This window comes from Hyla sarda, chromosome 3 (genome assembly GCF_029499605.1).
Source record: "Hyla sarda isolate aHylSar1 chromosome 3, aHylSar1.hap1, whole genome shotgun sequence".
Lineage (NCBI taxonomy): Eukaryota > Metazoa > Chordata > Amphibia > Anura > Hylidae > Hyla > Hyla sarda.
The window spans coordinates 157,699,933-157,716,773 of record NC_079191.1 but is presented as its reverse complement, the minus strand read 5'-3'; the positions used below and the strand labels follow the sequence as shown (position 1 = coordinate 157,716,773).

The 16,841-nt window shown below is 42.6% G+C and overlaps 1 protein-coding gene across 1 annotated transcript in view; it reads left to right on the top strand.

Annotated features, from left to right (window-relative positions):
- Nucleotides 1-16,841, top strand: part of MELTF (melanotransferrin) — a 98,592-nt gene that overhangs the window by 42,423 nt on the left and 39,328 nt on the right. Inside the window, exons 3-9 of the mRNA XM_056563208.1 lie at nucleotides 5,374-5,528; nucleotides 6,504-6,603; nucleotides 6,867-7,049; nucleotides 7,527-7,671; nucleotides 9,463-9,527; nucleotides 9,797-9,984; nucleotides 12,933-13,113. Coding sequence (XP_056419183.1) covers nucleotides 5,374-5,528; nucleotides 6,504-6,603; nucleotides 6,867-7,049; nucleotides 7,527-7,671; nucleotides 9,463-9,527; nucleotides 9,797-9,984; nucleotides 12,933-13,113 — 1,017 coding nt within the window. The remainder of the gene's footprint in view (nucleotides 1-5,373; nucleotides 5,529-6,503; nucleotides 6,604-6,866; nucleotides 7,050-7,526; nucleotides 7,672-9,462; nucleotides 9,528-9,796; nucleotides 9,985-12,932; nucleotides 13,114-16,841) is intronic.

Genomic DNA, 16,841 nt, shown 5'->3' with positions numbered 1-16,841 from the left:
TCCCGGCACCCCTGTGGCGGTGGGTACCGGGGTAATAATTGGGGGTTAGCGCTAGCTGTTTTTGGGGCTAGCACTAAGCCCTGGCCTAGTAATGGATTCCGTCAATAAGACAGCTTCCGCTACTAACCCTGAAAATTTAATAAAAATAAAAAAAAACACAACACATTGGAAAAATTATTTTATTTAAAAAAACACTCCCCCACAGCCCTCGTTAACTATTTTATTAAAGGAAAAAAAAAATCCGCCGTAATCCATCGAATCCGCAGTAATCCTCTGCATACACTGATCTGAAAAGAGAAGAAAAAAAAAACAAAAAATTGGTTATGACATTTTTGGCGCTGTCCGCTGGGGAGAGCACCCATGATGCAATGTCTACCCAAACAGGGAGCCACCAATTGGTGCAAAACTACAACTCCCAGCATGCCCAGACAGCCTTTGGCTGTCTGGGCATGCTGGGAGTTGTAGTTTAGCAACAGCTGGAGTCTCCCTGTCTGGGTAGACACTGCCAGAAGGGTCTGTTCACATTATACAAAACGTACAATGTGAACAGAGCTTCAGATTAACTAGCCTTGTTCCCTTCTGTAGCTCCGCCCCCTAATGACGTCATCACTAGGGGGAGGAGCTACACAAACCCGGCCCGGGACTCGAGGGAAGTAAGCGGACTTCGTCTTCTGTATACACTGTATACAGCTATCTATAGATAGCTGTATATAGTGTATACCGCCCAAAGGGTTAACCTACACTGTCCAGCAGTGTAAGTTAACTCTTCCCTTGCTGGGCTTGCGCATAGCGCACAGCTCAGCAAGGGGTTAAGTGAGCCAGCAATGTGAATACTGTATACACATTGCAAGCTCACTGTAAGTTCTTGCTGGGCAGTAGATATAGGATGTATACCTACGGCTCAGCGTCAGCTGTTCTCCCGGCTCTGTAGCCCTGAGAACAGCTGATCCCGACATTCACATAAGGACGATCGCAGCGGGTGTCAGAAGGAGTGACATCCCTGGGATCTGTCCCTTACTGCAGGTACTAATACTCCCAACATGGAGCACACACTGCACACTCTGCTCCATGCTGGGAGCTGTAGTACCTGCATTAATAGACATATGGCAGCGAGTGTAACTTCTGACACCCGCTGCGATCTGTCTATTAATGCAGGTACTACAGCTCCCAGCATGGGGCAGAGTGTACTCCATGTTGGGAGTGGTAGTACTTGTAGTAAAGGAAAGATCACTGCGGGTATCACTCCTGACACCCGCTGTGATGCTCCTGTATAATGTATAGAAGCGGCCGGCGCTCTCCTATGGACCCCTGCACGGCCGTATATATACACATATTCCTATTTCTCACTGAGAGCTGTGATTGGCTGGAACCATCTGGCCAATCACAGCTCTGCAGGAAATATGAATATGTGTATATATACGTGAGTGCAGGGGACCATAGAAGAGCAGCCGCCGCATCTATACAAGAGGATCGCAAGGGACCCCGGAGATCTGTCAATTAGTACAGGTAACTACTACTCCCATCATGGAAGAGTGTGTTCCATGCTGGGAGTAGTAGTACTACCTAAAAAATGTTTTAAAAAAAAGTGAAAAACACGCACACACTAAATTTTCATTATTGTCGGCTACATTTTTAGTGCTTTACCCGCTCACATAAATTGATCCCTGTTTAAAAATGAATAAACATTTCATAATAAAAATGATACATTTCGTTAGATACAATTTTTCCATCACCACTGTATCTTTTTTATTATGATTTTTTTATGATACCCTGCGAAATTTTTATAAAAAAGGTATCTCCATAATTTATTAGGATAGCTAAAGTCCAAAAAAAGACTAAAAAGATTTACCGAATGTACCCGAATACCGAATGTATCCGAAAAAAAACAACCTGAATACCCGAATACCGAATGTATCCGAAAAATCTAAACCGAAAATATTGCCGAACCGAAATTTTTTTCCAAAACGAAAAAACGAAACGAAATTAAACGAAAATTTTTCTAGTGCACAAGTCTAGTCCCCGCTCTCTGGCCTGAGAGCGCACCGCTGGAGTCTCTGCCGACTCCTGTTTGCACGGTGCTAGCGGATGGTGGGCGATGTACACAGGGGCTGCAGCGCTTGCAAAGGCAGGTATTCCAGGTGGCGTCCTCGTGCAGGTAGCGCGCGCTCTCGGTCTCTGACTGCGCGCTCAAGAAATGTCCGTGTGCTAGCTGGTAGTTACTATGGACTGCAAATAGTGATGGTTCAGTGGTCTCATACGTCTCTTAGGGGGGTCGCTGGATGCGTTTCAGCACCCACTAGGTGCTTTCTTCAGCGGCTTGAATATATAGCCGTTGAATATATAGAGCCTCGCCGTTCTTTGCTATATTTAATTTACAAATCTGTTTAACTTTTTGGCACCAGTTAATAAAAAATAAAAAATAAAAAGTTTTCCACCGGAGTACCCCTTTAAGGTGAAAATGGGCTGAGTCCTTAAGGGGTTAATTAATTCTAGACCTTGTATAGATAGGTGCTTCCAATCACTTTGCACCTCTGTGCACTCGTTTTACAGAAGTGGCCTAGTAGCTTAGGCCACTTACACATGAAAGTATTTAATTGAAAGGGGAACTCCGGTGGAAACATGTGTAAAACAAATGTAAAAAATCTTAACCCTTCCAGCTGCTGTATACTACAGAGAAAATTGTGTAGTTCTTTTTAGTAGCTGACACTTCTGTCCATGTCAGAAACTGTCCAAATTAAAAGCATATCCCCATAGAAAACATCTAGACAGTTCCTGACATGGACAGAGGTGTCAGCAGAGAGCACTGTTGTCAGACTGGAAAGAACTTCACAAATTTCTCTGTAGTATATCTGTAGTATACAGCAGCTGATAATTACTGGAAGGGTTAAGATTTTTAAATAGAAGTAATTTACAAATCTGTGTAACTTTCTGGCACCAATAGATTTGAAAACATTTTTTATTTCCCCACCGGAGTTCCCCTTTAATATTATGCATTCATGTTTGTAAGTCAAATCTAGGAGATGGTCCAAAACATAGATTGTGCAATTTTTAATGTATTTACTTATTGTGATCATCATGATTTTATCCAGTTACACACTTCGCAGGTGTGTCAAATCTGAGACAAATTTACACCAAAAAGCAGCTTGATTACCCCCCCCCCCCACAAGGAGTCAGGCTGGGTTTCCACTTAGCAGTTATTTGGAGAACTGCCACTGCAGTTTATGAGCCAAAGTCAGAATTGGATTCAATATGAACGGGAAATACAAAAAAGGACTTATACTTCTCCTTCCTCGTGGATCTACTTCTGTCTCAGGCTCAAAAACTGCAGTGACAGTATTCCGAAAAACGTGGAATGCCAGCCTCAGAGAGAGCCTAATTAAGGGTACGTTCCCACAAGCGGATCCACAGCGTATTTTACGCTGTGGATCCGCCGCTTAAGGACTCTCTGTATTCTGCCTTCACATTTGCCTGCTCGTAGCGGCCATACGCCGCTACGTGCAGACACACTGAAACGATGTGCATGCGCGGTGTACTCGCACACATCGCGGCCGCTCCCCCTGCTCAATGAGCCAGGCCGAGAGCTGGCGCGATGTGCGAGTATACTGCGCATGCACGCGGGGAATCGCACATCGCACTGTGTCTGCTCGTAGCGGCGTATTGCCGCTACGAACAGGCACATGTGAAGGCAGAATACAGAGGGTCCTTCAGCGGCGGATCCGCTGCGAAATCCGCTGTGAAAATCCGCTCGTGTGAACATACCCTTAAAGAGCAAGCAGTGTAGTAAGAGGTGTGGTGCTGTCAGTCTGCAAAAGGAGAGTTTTGATATTTTTTTTGTTTGTTACCTCAAATAGAATATTTAAAAAATATATATGTTATTCAACTCTGGGACAGATATAGACCAGAAGTATGTGAAAAAGGTATTATACAATTTTTTTAATATAATGTAGATAATACCATTATATGTATATTTGTAATATTAATTTTAAAAAAAGTGTATATTTTCGGGTGAAAAAAAAGGCTGTACCTTCAGCTATTGCCTGTGTGTCTCTGTGAGGAGACCAAATACAGGAAGTGACGGAAGAACAAGCAGGGATCTGTGCAGGCTCCTGGCTTGTCAATCATCCTGCTGTGGGAGTGAGGAGAGTGTCACAGAGCCTCACTGCACAGGGCCCTGCTTGTCCTTACTGCACAGAGCCCTGCTTGACCTCAGTATACAGAGCCCTGCTTGACCTCAATATACAAAGCCCTGCTTGTCCTCAGTGTACAGAGCCCTGCTTGACCTCAATATACAGAGCCCTGCTTGTCCTCAGTGTACAGAGCCCTGCTTGTCCTCAGTGTACAGAGCCCTGCTTGTCCTCAGTGTACAGAGCCCTGCTTGTCCTCAGTGTACAGAGTCCTGCTTGTCCTCAGTGTGCAGAGCCCTGCTTGACCTCAATATACAGAGCCCTGCTTGTCCTCAGTGTACAGAGCCCTGCTTGTCCTCAGTGTACAGAGCCCTGCTTGTCCTCAGTGTACAGAGCCCTGCTTGTCCTCAGTATACAGAGCCCTGCTTGACCTCAATATACAGAGCCCTGCTTGTCCTCAGTGTACAGAGCCCTGCTTGTCCTCAGTGTACAGAGCCCTGCTTGTCCTCAGTGTACAGAGCCCTGCTTGTCCTCAGTGTACAGAGCCCTGCTTGTCCTCAGTGCACAGAGCCCTGCTTGTCTTCAGTGTACAGAGTCCTGCTTGTCCTCAGTGTACAGAGCCCTGCTTGTCCACCCACACTTCTTGTATTTGATCTCCTCACAGAGAGACACAGGCAATAGCTGTAGGGACAAAAATATACACTTTTTTTAACCAATGTATATTACAAATGTACATATAATGTTATTTTCTACATTATATAAGAAGTTTTTGTTAATGACAGGTACACTTTAAGATATAACCAGATAGGGCTGTCACCTTCTATACATGCTGTAGTCCTGGAAAAGAATATCTAGGGGAGGCTAAACGGAGCTGGATGTTAACAGAAAATGCTGCCATTAACCAATATCCTTATTTACTCTGCTGCTAATTGTCAGAACTAAACTAGAGCCAATATTATGGTACAACAGGTATGAAAAAATATTCAGGCCGAAGATATGGTGGAATAAAGTGGCATATTGAAAGTATCGGGAGACCTTGATAAAGGCCTTCCCAGCATCTAGACTGCATTGTTGGTCATTTGAAATAATGTTGCCATTTGTTATGATCACAATTGTTTTGTAAATGTTTGAGGGTTAAATCTACAGTGTGAAAGTGTCATATATATGTGTCACAGTTCAAAAGAAAAACAAGAACATATCTGTCATGAAATAATCACTAATCTGACCATATGCCCAATGTCTTTCATAGTCTTTTGTCTGAACGAAATCCGATGGTGCACAGTCTCTGAAAACGAGAGTAAAAAATGCAATGACATGAAAGCGTCTTTTGCTGAAGCAAAGATTGTTCCTTCTTTGTCCTGTGTCGCAGGCACTTCATCCTTGAACTGTATCAAAACTGTGCAGGTGAGAGGTCCTCTCCACAAATAAACACCTTTTACAGGGATTCAGTCTACCCGAACATTATCAGGGACATTATGGGATTTCAAGATCTCTGTTTACAGTCATTGAATTTAAAGTTTAATTGTTTACTTCCAGAGACTGACAACCGGTCACATTTATTGATCAGACAGGTTCTTCACCGGTTACAGTACAGGACAGTTATCTGACATCTTTCCTAAATAAATCACGTGATGGGGTAGACTGTCACTCAGGAAGTAAACCATGACACTTCCCTTTCAATGATTGCAACCTGAGATGTAAAAAACCCCGTAATAAATCAATACACAAAGCATATTAGAAAATTACATAACGTGTCAATATATAAAGAAAAAACTTTATTATGTGAAAGGGGAATACCTGGCAAATTTATTGACTACTGTACTTAATTACTAAAGGGACACACATAACATGTCTACTGCTGTTTTTCTAACTTCTTAGGGGCACGTTCACATATGCATATCTTGTTGTAGATTTTCCACTACTTATTGAAGTCAATGGGAAGCAAAATCAACTTTAGAAAATCTTTAAAATAATACGAAGTAAGATATGCAGTTGTGAACATACCCTAACTCAGAATTTGGGTAGACTGCATATGTTGCTGTTTGCATCAATAGAGTGTATTCACCTGTGTTATATGCATTACATGTGATGTGCAGTATTTGAAGCTGCAGATTTGAAGCTGTGTTCAATCATTTAGTTTACATTGAACTTTACAGCATAAAATCTGTAGCTTTAAATCTTGCGCATCAAATGTGCACAGGGTACTAAATAGACCCTAAAAGGTAAAATCCACCATCTCAGTAGGTAAATAGGAATAGTGTATTTTATATGAGACAAATTGTCCTTTCATTCAATTGATTCAATAGACAAATTATAAATACAAGTACATTAGGTTCAATAGTACTGTGCCTAACCCTGTTTTATTACTTTGTTTTACAGGATAATTTGGCAGATGCTGTAATGCTCAGTGGCATACTCACATATAAAGCCGGCAGGTGGTACAACCTGAAGCCTGTGGTTGGAGAAGTATATGATCAAGGTTAGTACCCCAACAACATTTAAAGAGCTAGGCTAGGACTATATGGAAACTTTGATCTCACAAAATAAAAACAAATAAAACAAAGATTGCAATGTGACATTTCAGTATCAATATGGTTGCGTTGCAACCTTTTGTGATCACAAGTCTCATGTGACTTTACCATCACAGACCACAATGTTATTACAGCTAAATTACACATCCAAAAAAAGTTGCATTAAAGCAAGTGTATCCCTAACCTTATATGTAGATACTGTTGCCTACAGGTGCGGGGACCTCCTATTATGCTGTGGCTGTAGTAAAGAAAAATTCCACTATCACAATAAATACTCTGAAAGGCACAAAGTCTTGTCACACAGGCTATGAGAAGACCTCAGGATGGAATGTTCCAATTGGGTTTCTCATTGATAGTGGGCGTATGTCTTCAGTAGCGTGTGACATACCAAAAGGTAAGAATAAAACGTAACCCTATATCAAATCATCTGTAAAACAGATTTCTAAACTGACTTTGGTCATCATTCATTTTTGCAAAAACGTTTGACTATCCCAAAACATAATAGCTGCTTGACTCCCGGTTTACTTTCTAAACATAATGGCGGAGATTTAACAAAACCTGTGCAGAGGAAAAGTTGCTGTGTTACCCATAGCAACCAAACAGATTGCTTCTTTCATTTTTGAAAAGGCCTTATAAAAATGAAAGAAGCAATCTGATTGGTTGCCATGGGTAACACAGCAACTTTTCCTCTGGACAGGTTTTGATAAATCTCTCCCAATATGTTTAACATTTGACATAGTTGTTAAAGTTTAGGCCCAGTGTCAAAAAGTATCACCCATAGTACACCATATATTCAAGTTTCACGTCAGCATAATCGGAGCTGGGATTTTTACATGTTCTAATTTATACCTTGGCATATTTCTTCTTATAGGAGTGAGCGAATTCTTTTCTGAAAGCTGTGTACCTGGAGCTGAAAAATTCCAATACTCCTCCCTCTGCGATCTGTGCAGGGGAGACAACAGCACTGCAAATCAATGTGGGCAGGATAAGTATCAGGACTACGATGGAGCCTTTAGGTAATGCACAGATTGATACTTTATATGCTGAGAAAACACATAAAAGTTACGGAACCATGTTAGCTTTACTGAGGTGGACAGTTGTTACAGTCTATGCAGTACAACCAGGGCCCAAGGAGAGGACCAGTGACACAGAGACCTCGCAGGATTGCTGGGACTTGTAGTGGATGGGAGAATTGAGTGCAGGCCACGCTGGATAGACAACAGACTTGACTTGACTGACAGGGCTATGACTTTAGCTTACTGTGCACTTGACTTGTGGTTGTAGGACTTGACTTGAGGCTGCAGGACTTGACTCGAGGCCTACAATGCTCTGGACACACAGTCTGAGATGTCTTGACTGCACTGGACCTCAGAAACAAGAGAGAGAGAGAGAGCTAGCTCCACCCAGGGCTTATATGGAGGAGACTAGCAGGGAGCCTATATGTCACCTTTGGGTCAGCTGGTCACTAGTACCTCCTGGGTAACAATCACATGGTAAATTTATTAAAGCTACAATACACAATAAAATATACAACTTATATACATGAGGGATACGACTGCAGGGGGCCCTGGGGACACGGAGTGACACTGCCTGACAGGGAAGGAAGGTACAGGGAAACACCATCCCGTACTGGGACGCCACATATGCATTTATGTAATTTCTAGTGGTCAGGAGCTACATTAAAGTGAAATTGTACCATTAGAGGCAATTAAAAGTAGATATTAGGTACTAGCATGAATATTAGTTTCCTAATAGCATATTATTACAGGACTTTTTACATGCAAGTTGGCTCTTCTCCAAAAGGAAGAAATGTGCTCTCTATAGCCACCTATTGGAGGTAGCTACCCTGTAAGTCAATACTTGATCCATTAAATAGTCTTGAAACATGACTAGGAATTAGGCTGAGCACTGACATATAGGGTATGTCACGATCACACCCTATCGGTCCGGCCAAGACATTAGAGAGAGTGTGATGGTGCAAGGGTTAAAGCTGCCAGACCTCTGGGTATCCACTATTAGTCCCAGCAAGTCACCAAATTAACCCTTAGATAAACGTGTTTTACCAGAGCTGCCTTCAGAAAGGTGAGCTCATATATTTAGAGATCAAAGACCAGAGCTGATTAATAAAACATTTAATCTGATAAAAGGTATCACAGTGCCAAATATATATAAATACAGCAACAAATGACATACAGTTACAAAAATATATAAAAGAGTTTAGCAAGGCAAGTTCAGAAAACAAAAGATGAAGTTCTTACAGCATGATGATATAGCAGTCCATGAGTGAGTGAGAGTGCTGTTCTTAGAGACAACTTTCTTTCTCTTAGAAGAGCGTTAAATTTGCCTGCTTGTTTTACCCATTGTTGGGCCTGGAAGATTCCCTACATTAGCTTGGTAGTGTGCTACACCGTATGCTACTACCTGTATTCTAACTTGTAGCAGTTCTTGTTCCCAATATATTTATCCCCTGAGGAATTTAATATTTGTTTTTGGGCCCAAATAGGGTGAGTTTTTCCGCCACACCTCCAAACCCTTAGATATTGGAGTTACCTGACTGCTCAAGTAATAGAGAGACACCCCAATCACAAATTTTAGCTGCCTTGTCCTTATGTTAGGAGTCTGGCAGCAGCTCTCTCTTTCTTTGTTCCGAACACATGCACACTTATGTATTATGTGTGTGACCAGCTTTAGTGCTGTGGATATTATCTTCCTAATATGCCACCTCTAACACTATTGCCTAGTAATGTGTTGATTTGGAATATTGATCTAACATAATGGAATTCTTTTTCTCTTATTTACTTCTCCAGGTGTCTTGTGGACGGAGGGGATGTGGCTTTTGTAAAGCACAGTACAGTGTTGGACAATTCTGATGGTATTTTCACTTCTAAGTCTTTTTTAAACTGGTTTTTAGGGGAGGAAATCATGGTGGTTGTTTTTTTTTTAAATCATCCGTAATTCCAATGTTGAAACAGCCACTTTTCTACTGTCTTTTATTGTGCACATTATTAGATTGAAAACACAGTCATATATTATTCCCTATATTATGGACATATTTTGCTATTCATTTTACAATGTGTAAACTTGGCCTGTAAATAAGACCTGTACAAATAAATGAATCCTATTTTTGTTCATACAAATTAGGAAAGAATTCAGCTTCTTGGACCAAGGATATCCTATCTTCAGATTATCAGCTGCTGTGCAGGGATGGTACCAGGGCAGATGTCACTGAATGGAAAAGGTGTAACCTGGCCAGGGTACCGGCTCATGCTGTTGTGGTCAGGTCTGATGTTGATGGTTCTCTTATTTACAAGATGCTACATGAAGGACAGGTGGGTCAGGATAGTCAAGAACACCTAAGCTTGTTTTATTCACCTATCAGTTTACTAATGTTATGTTTTCAGTCCATGTTTCATTCATATGTCCTTAGATGGTTTGGGGAAAGTAGTAAAATATAGGATCCGAAATATGGGATGAAAGTAGTCTAAGCAGGTTCAAGAGATTCTGAGTAAATATACAGCTTGTGGTTTTGAGATCACTACACCATTACTGCAACTGTGTTATTGCATGCAATTTCCCTATTCATTAAGGAAGCAGTGCTTGAGAACATGGCTGATCAACATCCACTATTGGCATTTTATTGTGGATTAAAAGTGTCTAAATGGTGCATATGTTTTACCAAAGGTCCAGGGTGAGGTTTAACCCCTTAAGGACTCAGGGTTTTTCCATCTTTGCACTTTCGTTTTTTCCTCCTTACCTTTTAAAAATCATAACCCTTTCAATTTTCCACCTAAAATTCCATATTATGGCTTATTTTTTGTGTCACTAATTCTACTTTGCAGTGACATCAGTAATTTTACCCAAAAATTCACGACGAAACGGAAAAAAAAATCATTGTGCGACAAAATCGAAGAAAAAACGCCATTTTGTAAATTTTGGGGGCTTCCGTTTCTACGCAGTGCATATTTCGGTAAAAATTACATGTTATCATTATTCTGTAGGTCCATATGGTTAAAATGATACCCTACTTATATAGGTTTGATTTTGTCGTACTTCTGGAAAAAATCATAACTACATGCAGGAAAATTTATACGTTTAAAAATGTCCTCTTCTGACCCCTATAACTTTTTTATTTTTCCATCTACAGGGCGGTATGAGGGCTAATTTTTTGTGCCGTGATCTGACGTTTTTATCGCTACAATTTTTGTTTTGATCTGACTTTTTGATCACTTTTTATTCATTTTTTAATGGCATAAAAAGTGACCAAAATACGCTTTTTGGGACTTTGGAATTTTTTAGCGTGTACGCCATTGACTGTGCGGTTTAGTTAACAATATATTTTTATAGTTCGGACATTTACGCACGCGGCGATACCACATATGTTTATTTTTATTTTTATTTACACTGTTTTATTTTTTTTATGGGAAAAGGGGGGTGATTCAAACTTTTATTAGGGAAGGGGTTAAATGACCTTTATTAACACTTTTTTTTAAAAATTTTTTTGCAGTGTTATAGCTCCCATAGGGACCTATAACACTGCACACACTGATCTCCTATGCTGATCACTGGCGTGTATTAACACGCCTGTGATCAGCGTTATCGGCGCTTGACTGCTCCTGCCTGGATCTCAGGCACGGAGCAGTCATTCGTCGATCGGACACAGAGGAGGCAGGTAAGGTGATCGGGACGCCGCGATTTCACCACGGCGGTCCCGAACAGCCCGACTGACTAGCCGGGATACTTTCACTACCGCTTTAGAAGCGGCGGTCAGCTTTGACCGCCGCTTCTAAAGGGTTAATACCGCACATCGCCGCGATCGGCGATGTGTGGTATTAGCCGCGGGTTCCGGCCGTTGATGAGCGCCGGGACTGACGCGATGTGACCCCGCTTCATATTGCGGGAGCCGACACAGGACATAAACATACGTCCTGCGTCATTAAAGGGTTAAAGAATACCTCTCATGATCTTGTTAAATTTTATAATCCTCCCAGTTCACTGCCCCCATCATGATAAACTACCCCCTGCCTTTATTTTTACTAATTTTTTGTCTTCTACCTTGATATTGCTCTGTATTTTCTGCTCGGTCTCAGTCAGATTCACAGACTGGGAAGGGGTGTTCCCCAGCAGGTGTGACATCGTCTGAAGCCATACAGGGGAGAACTTCCTCCCTCACACTGCTACACACAGCCCAGAGCAGTTTAGTGTGTGAGATGAGCTATGATTGGCTAAGGCTGCACCCCCCCCCCCGCCCCTTCAGCACTCAAGACTGCATTTCCTGATATTGGACTTCTGCCAGGCCAGCAGGAGTCCATAGTCTGTGCAAGAGATGGGGGACATGTGTTCTGGACAAGTAGGGAACATGTGTTCTGGACAAGTAGGGAGACACCTAGTGGCAGATTTTTTTAAACACAAATAAAACATAGAAAACTTAATTTTTTTTAAAACATAGTACATTAGAAAGATTTTCATCTACCATAAGGAGTGCAATAGCAAAAATTAGTTTTAATGACAGTTCCCTTTTAAGGTAATTTAGAATGTATGTAAAATTAGCCCGATGTTGAGCTCAGAGGAGTGTTCTTATCACTGCATCCTGTATTTATATAGCTGTTATAGAGATGTTAAGGAAAACTTCATCTAGTCAGTCTTTCTCTCTACCAGTCTTACATGCTATCCATTTAAATGAAATGTTAGCTTATAGCAGGCTTGTGATCTTGCTAATAGTGAGGGATCCTGAGTAACCCCCCCCCCCCCCCCCCCCCTCTTCCTTCTGATGTCCGTATCTCTTATTACTGTTGTCTTTATGATAAAAAAAAAAGATTATTTCCAACACTGCAAATGTAAAATAAATGTTAGGCTACTTAAAAAGGCCAGTGTAGCTAGCGACCACATAGATATTTAATAATATGCATAGTAAAGCATCTTTCAATGACAAGCTTGATCAATGGAAATTTCACTACAATCCCTTAGGAGTATACTGAGAAAGCAGAATTGGCACTTAATAGAGAAGGACCTTTGTTCTACAAAGGTTACTAGATAGTGCATGCCATTTTCTGTTTTTACATCATTGCATTACTAGTGGGACTGTATTGATCTAATACCGGCCTACAAAGATTTTTTTTTTTCAATTAAAAGAAACACCAAAGTCTTGTATTCACCAGCATTCATTGTTTTTTAGTAACATGTGAAAATATATTATTAGTACACAGTGACATAAGAAAACAAAGATACTGACTTTCTATATGTTGTGATATAATGTCATATGCTTCTATGTTTTATATAGCAAAAATTCAACAGTCCCAGCTCCGGCTTCAAAATGTTTGACTCTGCTGCCTATAATGGCATTAACTTACTATTCAGAGATGCCACAATAGAATTCAGGACGATTTCTAACCAGACATATCAGTCCTGGCTCGGTGATGAATTTCTGCAAGCAATGACAGGAATAGACTGCGACCTTGACAGTAAGGACAATGTCATTTATAATTCATAGGAGGCCAAAATCTGAAATTTTATTGAAACTGTGTTTTTATGGTTTAGATGTTGCAGTACATGAAATAAAACAGTATTGTTCAAAAGTTTTAGGCAGGTAGGGAAAAATGTAGGTAGGGAAAAAGTAAGAATGCTTTTAAAATTAAAGTGGTTATAGTTTATTTTTATCAATTAACTAAATGCAAAGTGAATGAACAGAAGAAAAATCTATTTACCTTCAAAACAGCATGAATTCTTCTAGGTACACTTGCACACCGTCAATGATTTTGTATGACTATAGTTAAGTGTATGATTAACCAGTTATACCAAATGAGTGATGATGATCATCATTTTGATACATTGAAACGCAGTCATTAACTAAAACAGAAAAAGAGTGAAAGAGGCTTTAACTCTGATGGGTACCAAAAAGGAGTAGTTGTAGATCAGCTCACCGAATCTTCATGCACCACAGGCACTAGTAGTAATGTCCGGAAGCATGGATGCCGGGAACCGCTCTCCCCTGGTTATAGCAAACAAGTGGAAAAAGATGCATCCAGCTCCTGGAAAACTAGAATCCAGTAAAACTTAACGTTTAATAGTGCTCATTAAAATGGTATGCCATCATTGCGGCAAGTGACATGTCACTCAATAAAAACAGGGAGTGTAACACCGACACGTTTCAAGCCTAAGTCATGGCACTGCTAGACTGGATTAACCACTTCCCAGCCTAACATGAAACAGCGCGCCCTGAGGTCTTGATGTCCAAAGAAAATGCTTCATGTAACCGGCGGCTAAGCTTCTTCATAGTATTGTGATACTCCCGGCTCATGAGACACACGCGGCAAGGCTAGGCATAATGTACTTAATATTCCACATACAAAGTTTGTTTGCAATAAGCCCTCTTAAAAACTCCATAGTGAGAAAGACGGCCTAAAGAGACAGTATATAGAAGAGTCTCACACATATCAACCACAGTTCATGCGGAGAAAACAGTTATTAGTTAAATCATACTCCAGGTAGAAAAACCTACAAAAAATTATTCTGTATATAACACACACACACACAAAAAAAAGGCTTTAACTCTGCCACATTGTGAGGTTGAGGCAGACAGTGACATGTCACATGTCATCTACAAGGGGGAGCATTTATCAAGACCATCATCTCTGTTGCTGGTTTGGATGAATGCCCTGCCAATGCACAGGTGTGTACCTCTACGCAAATTCATGCACATTAGGCTGCCTGTGCCAGCTCTGAACTGGCGGAGATTTCAAGCACAGTTTTAGCTTGCTAGTAAACTGTGTTAAATTTGGTGATCGGGGAGACCTCGCCCCTTCATGTAATGTCACCGCCTTCTGGGAAAGCCCTGCGCACTCTGCAAGCATGTCATAAATGATCAAAAAGTCACATTATACAGTGGTCCCTCAACATACGATGGTAATCCGTTCCAAATGGACCATCGTTTGTTGAAACCATCGTATGTTGAGGGATCTGTGCAATGTAAAGTATAGGACAGTGGTCTACAACCTGCGGACCTCCAGATGTTGCAAAACTACAACACCCAGCATGCCCGGACAGCCAACAACTGTCCGGCCATTCTGGGAGTTGTAGTTTTGCAACATTTGGAGGTCCGCAGGTTGAAGACCACTGGTATTGGAGGTTATACTCATGTGTCCCCGCCGCTCCGGACCGTCACCGCTGCCCTGGATGTCACCCTCCATCGCTGTTGCCGCGTCCCCTGGGTGTCCCCGATGCTCCGGCAAGGCCTCTGCTTCCCCGGCATCCTCGCTCTCCGTCGCCGGCATCACGTCGCTACGCACCCTGCTCCTATTGGATGACGGGACGGCGTGAGCAGCGACGTGATGACGACGATGATGGAGAGCGCCAACGATGCAGGGGATCCCGAAGAGGACGTGCACACGGGGCACCATAAACGGCTATCCGGCGGCAGCTGAAGCAGTCTGTGCTGCAGGATAGCCATTTATGCGATGGCCCCGACATACAAAAGCATCGTATGTTGATGCTGCCTTCAACATGCGATGGCCTCTGAGAGGCCATCGTATGTTGAAATGATCGTATGTCGGGGCCATCGTAGGTCGGGGGGGGGGGGGGGTCATTGTATTGCCTCAGCAAGGTCTTTCCCAGGCAAAGATTTCTGAGTAGACTGAAGTACCAAGTTGTGCTGTCTAAACTCTTTTGAGGAAGCACAAATAAACCTGAAACATTGAGGACTATGTAGATGCAGTGGTCAGCCATAGAAAGACATCATGCTGGCAGAAACTAGTGAGATCCAGGTATGCCCATCTACTGTTCGGTAAAGTCTGGCCAGATGCGGTCTTTATAACGGAATTTCAGCCAAAAAGCTATACCTCCGACGTGAAAACAAGGCCAAGCGACTCAACTATGCACAAAATAGTAGCAGTCCTCCTGGACTGCTGAGTCAAAAGTAGAAATATTTGGCTTTAACAGATGGAAATTTGTTCGCCAAAGGGCTGGAGAATGGTACATCATGACTCCATCACGACTCCGCCCCGTGTGACGTCACACCCCGTCCCCTCAATGCAAGTTTATGGGAGGGGGCGTGACGGCCGCCACGCCCCCTCCCATAGACTTGCATTGAGGGGATGGGGCGTGACGTCACGGACTTCCGTTGTGGTGGTCGGGACCCAGACCCTGCAGCGCTTCCTGAGAAGAAACAGGTGGGTGCCGCATGCAATATTGCGGGGCAGTGGCGTAGCGTGGGTTGTCAGCACCCGGGGCAAGGCAAGTAGACCCGTGGATTTTAGCATTCGAGTGTCTTCCACTAGATTAGTTAAAGAAACCCTTACCCCCTAAGCACATGTATTGTTTACCTCTGAATTACTATTCCTCTGAAATGCAAAACACTCTGTGCCCCTCACTTATAGTAATAATGCCCCATCCTGTGCCCCCACATATGATAATTATAATCCATCCTGTTCCCCCCACATAATAATAATAATGTCCTCTGTCCTGTGCCCCTCACATATAATGCCCCCTGTCCAGCCCCCTCAGGGGGCAATATATGTGAGGGGCACAGGACATTGGGCATTATATGTGGAGGCACAGGACAGCCCCCCTGTCATATGCCCATATAATGCCCCCCTGACATATGTCCCTGACTTATAATGCCCCCTGTCCTTTGCCCCTCACATATAATGCCCCATGTCCTATGCCCCTCACATATAATGCCCCCTGAGGGGGCAGGACAGGGGGCATTATATGTGAGGGGCACAGGACATGGGGTATTATATATGAGGGGGGCATTATATGTGAGGGGCACTGGACATGGGGCATTATAAGAGGGGCATTATATAAGGGGGGGCACATGTTACGGGGCATTATATGTGGGGGGCACATGACAGGGGCATTATATGTGGGGGGCACATGACAGGGGGGCATTATATGTGAGGGGCACAGGACAGCGGGTATTATAAGTGATGGGCACATGACTTTGGGTATTATAAGTAAGCGGCAAATGTCAAGGGGACATTATATGTGCATTATATGGGCACATGACAGGGGGCCCCTGTCATGTGCCCCCGCATAAATTGCCCCCTGACATGTGCCCCTCACATATAATGCCCCCCTGTCATGTGCCCCCACATATAATGCCCCCCTGACATGTGACCCTGACTTATAATGTCCCCTGTCCTGTGCCCCTCACATATAATGCCCCATGTCCTGTGCCCCTAAAATATAATGC